Raw genomic sequence first — 4,509 nt, 5'->3', positions numbered from 1 at the left:
AATACGAAATTTCGGGAGCATGTAGTGGCAGTCTTTAACACATAAAATGTATGGAAATATGTTGTAACTTTGAGATAAAAATTATTCATTAATTTACAAAATTTGTTACTCTTTTTTACTACTTTGAAGTAAAATTCAATTGTATATTAAAAATATCATTATTACGTATGATCATTTTTGGATCATTTCTAACAGTGAATGACTGAAAAGCTTAAATTTTATTTTATAAAAATCAAAAGTACAAGAGAAACACCAAATAAATGCAACACAATTTTACAACTTCTTACATTTATTTATTACAAAGTAATAGATAAATGAAGTTTATCTATTCATAACTAAATTTAAATATTTTTAAAATAATAAAATCAACGGGCGCCATTCCAGATTTTACATTTTCAAAATATTCTTGCATATTACTAACATACAACTTTAACTGAATCGATGATTGCAGAAACGACATGAGTCAATTTTTTAAAACTTTTGGATAATTGATAAAAAGTGTATAATTTAAATAATTCTGAAAAATATTCTTATTTAAAAATGAATACTTGTAGAAATATATCAAGCACTTATTATACATAATTTGTGTACATAAATAATATGATGTTTTTTTATTATTGGCTTTCAAAGTTTTTTGACCCATGACGTTTTTCCATTCAATGTAAATATACCAAACAAAAAAATGTTTTAATGTATAGAAAATTACTTTATTTTAGATTATAAGTTCACATTATCACAATATTAAATTAATAAATTATTAATACATAGAAAATTACTTTATTTTAGTCACATTATCACAATAATTAATTAATAAATTATTGATACATAAAAAATTATTTTATAATTTTCCATAAACTCTGAATTTATTTTTCAATTATTGGCCAGTTCAAAACTTCATTCCAAAACGAATTATTTATTTTAGAAGGAGCTATGTAAGATGCTGATTTTTTTATATCTTTCATTTTATTTGAATTTATTGGTAAAATATCTTTATAATTTTCTTTTGGTAGTTCAATTTGATTTGTTCCGGGTAGTGTTAACCAGAAAGTATGTTGATTGGTGCTTTTAATAATTTCACTAGTTGTTACCATTCCCCTCTTATAAATGTAGTGGTGAAAAAATGATACATTTAAACATACTTTTTTGTCACGTGGAACTGATCTTTTTGAAGATTCTACCGAATTGCATGTTTTCTTATAATATTTATTCCACCATGATTTAAAATCAAAAATGTCTGAATGTGTTATAAGTTGGACTTTGAACTTGTTTTTATTACTAGACTGAATAATTAACTTGAGATATTCACGTAATGTATAAATTCTATCAATTTTTCTTAAAGTACGTTTTATCACACCAAAATCTCTATCACAATCTAAGAAAGAATGCCCTCGTATAGGAAAATAATGTTCTACTACTTCGAACCGACCCGTATCAACTAAAGCTTGACAAAATCGCACAACAGTATTATTTTTATTTTGTCCAGGACAATTGTCAGAAAATAACCTTAATTCTTTCACTTCTGATGGAACACATTGTTGAATATATGTAAGCAAAAATGTACACACTTCATTAGGACCTTTATACGCTTCGCCTTCGTGATATAAAAAAAACATTGAATCTTCTGATTTCATATTATGAATTCCAAACAAATTAATTGTAAGCTGGCGAAGGTAAAAAAGATCTTGTACGGGTATTTTAGGGAGTTGTAAGTTTTGCATGTAATCAAATGTGAGGCATAAAAGATCATTACGTATTTTACATTCATCCCTAGAATTTTTCTGTATAGTATAAAACTGTTTGGCTTGACGTTTATGAACTATCATTTCTGCAATAGCAGTTTTTTTTGCAGTTTCGTTTAAAGATTTATTTTTTATTTTGTTGGATAAATCTTCACATTTACAGCATGTGTCGACTTGTGGTCTACCAAAAGATAAATTGAAATTCTCTCTAAAGTATTTATTGTAATATTCATATTTAATATTCGAAGTAGGATATTTGGTTAAAAAACATTCATGCATTTTTTTAACAGTTAAGTCACAACTTAAATAACAAAATTCTTTTCCTGAATAATGACTTTGCTTTACAGGAAAACTAGATATATGATCATACATAAGTTTCAACTCAGAAGGTTGGATAGCATTGTTGCTTTTTGATTTTCCTCTTTTATCATTAGGCGTCAATCCTTTTACAAGATTTTCTCTAATAGTTCGTACACGTCTTTCCGTTACACCATATATTTTGAGAAACGCACTTTTGCACACTTTTTTCCGATCAGATCCCAACAAACAATAATACTTAAAACTGTGTTCTAATAAAATTGCATTTTCATTGCGAGGTCTATGAGTTTTACAATGTTCTTTTATTATTAACCCTTGAAGAAATAAATCCTGTTCATTTTTACTGGGAATTTTATAAAAATGTCCAAATACGAATTTCTTATCAATTTCACTTAAATTACATTTCATTGAACAGTTGCATAGTGTTTCAGCTATTTTCTTAGCTGGGATTAATTTATTTTTATAATTGATATGTTCCTTGCCTTCAATTTTAGCAGTTTTAATAACATTTCTCGAATAAGATGATTCATTTCTAATACCTCTCTTACGAATTGGTGTACTATTCTCCATAATTAAATAATTACGAATTCACTAAAAATAATGTACTTAAAGACGTATCACTGTAGAACAACCTAACTAAACTGAACATTGAAATATCTACCTACGAAATGAGAAAATAATTTTTTTGTAATCTATTTATGTAATTAAATATTTAGGTCCTATTCAATCATAAAATTACTGATTTAAAAATAGACACGTGTAAGCGTTTATTTACTGTTGAGTGTAGAAACGACACAAGTCAATGACTAAAGACGTTTTTGCTCTCAACCATATCTTTAAATAGTAATCCAATGGGTAAAAACGTTATGACTGAAGCGGTTTTTCCACTCAACACATAAAAATAGATGACTAGCATGTGTTTTTGCTAATATCTAAATTTCACAAAAAATGTGACTCGTGTCGTTTTTGCAATCATCGATTCAACTGCTCTTCTACTTTTAAATGGTCAAATGGATGTTTTGTTGAATTGTTATTTATTAAGTCATTATAATTAAGATAAGCAATTTTCAAAGTATGTGCTTGTATGTTGAAAGATTTTATGACTCTACTGGTATACATTATTAATGTTTCCTGGTTAATTATTTTATCATTTTTCATGTCATCTACGAAACCTATGAATGGTTTTCTAAACAATTGGTCTGAAAATACACCTATTTCAGTTATTATGTTTAATGGGATTTTAAATAAATTCAAAAAATCTTCTCTGTTAAAATCTTTTGAAAAGCAATTTACTAGATAAGTACTATGTAGAGTCAAATAATAATAAGTTACTAGTAACAAATTTTTCTTTATAACGTCAGTATATAACCACAATTCAAAATATTTTCTTTTCCAGTTTTTGCACACGCTCTTATATGTCTCTGATATATAAGTTTCATTATACATTGGAAATATTCTTTTGGGAGGAATGAATTTCTTATAACCATCAGTATTATTCCAAAAAAAGCTATAAATATTTAATACGTCTTCATACTGATAAATTTCATTAAACGTCTCAGGATAAGAATTGGAATACAATTTTAATTGTTTTGATATTTCGTATATTGTATTAAGATCAGGATAATCTTTATATGTTCTAGGAAAATTTTTTAAATTATTTTTGTAAAAGCATATTTTACAAAAGTCGAAAATATTTGAGATATAATAAAAGTTAACTTCTCTAGGTGATATTTTTCGTTCAATCAATGCATTTATAGTAATTGATGTGAACCAAATGCCTTTTGTAGAAAAACCTATTATATAGTAATACATCGATAGCATGCGATTTAAAATTACCCTGAATACCTCTAGCACATCATAATTTATATTAAATTTATCTACCATGACAAATTTGATGTAGTACATTATATAAAGTGAAAGTTCTGTGTTCTTGCATCCTAATTTCCATATTTTATCTTTAAGGTTTCTGTCTCTAAAAATCAAAAATAATTCATCCTTTTCATTTTGTTTTAAAAGTTCTTGAAGTTTTTTATCTGTAAGTAAATTGTCAGCTGGTCCAAAAATATCATTTACAAGTGTTAAAAAATGTGCATTTTTTTCACATTGCTATTATAAAAAAAAAGATATATGTATACATTTATTCATAATGTAATAAATTAATATAATATAATATTATTCTCTGAAATACATATTGTTTTATTTATTTAGCGAGAGCATATCTAATGATAATCACTTTAAAGTAGAATCATTTAGAAAATAAGAGGTATTCTTAAAATTTTTTATTTAGTTAATTTTAATATTAATTTTATCTTTAATGCAAAGTTTAGAAGGTATTATTTTCGATATAACTTTTGAAAAAACTCCGAGCTTCAAACGTTAAAATAAAGCATATGTTGCATAATACAAGTTCAAAAAAAAAAAATTGTCCCTTCGATTTATCACCTATGTGCAA

General features: G+C 25.6%; 1 protein-coding gene across 1 annotated transcript; it reads right to left on the bottom strand.

Moving 5' to 3' along the window:
- Positions 1–651: 651 nt before the first annotated feature.
- LOC126909559 (uncharacterized) lies at positions 652–3,963 on the bottom strand. The gene has a single exon (XM_050691994.1). It carries the CDS (start codon positions 2,625–2,627, stop codon positions 864–866), a length of 1,764 nt encoding a protein of 587 aa, XP_050547951.1. The 5' UTR covers positions 2,628–3,963; the 3' UTR covers positions 652–863.
- Positions 3,964–4,509: the final 546 nt, after the last annotated feature.

This window comes from Daktulosphaira vitifoliae, unplaced genomic scaffold (assembly GCF_025091365.1).
Source record: "Daktulosphaira vitifoliae isolate Bord-2020 unplaced genomic scaffold, ASM2509136v1 Scaffold_553, whole genome shotgun sequence".
Taxonomy (NCBI): Eukaryota; Metazoa; Arthropoda; class Insecta; order Hemiptera; family Phylloxeridae; genus Daktulosphaira; species Daktulosphaira vitifoliae.
Note: the sequence above shows the minus strand (reverse complement) of the source record. Positions and strands in the feature narration are given on the sequence as shown.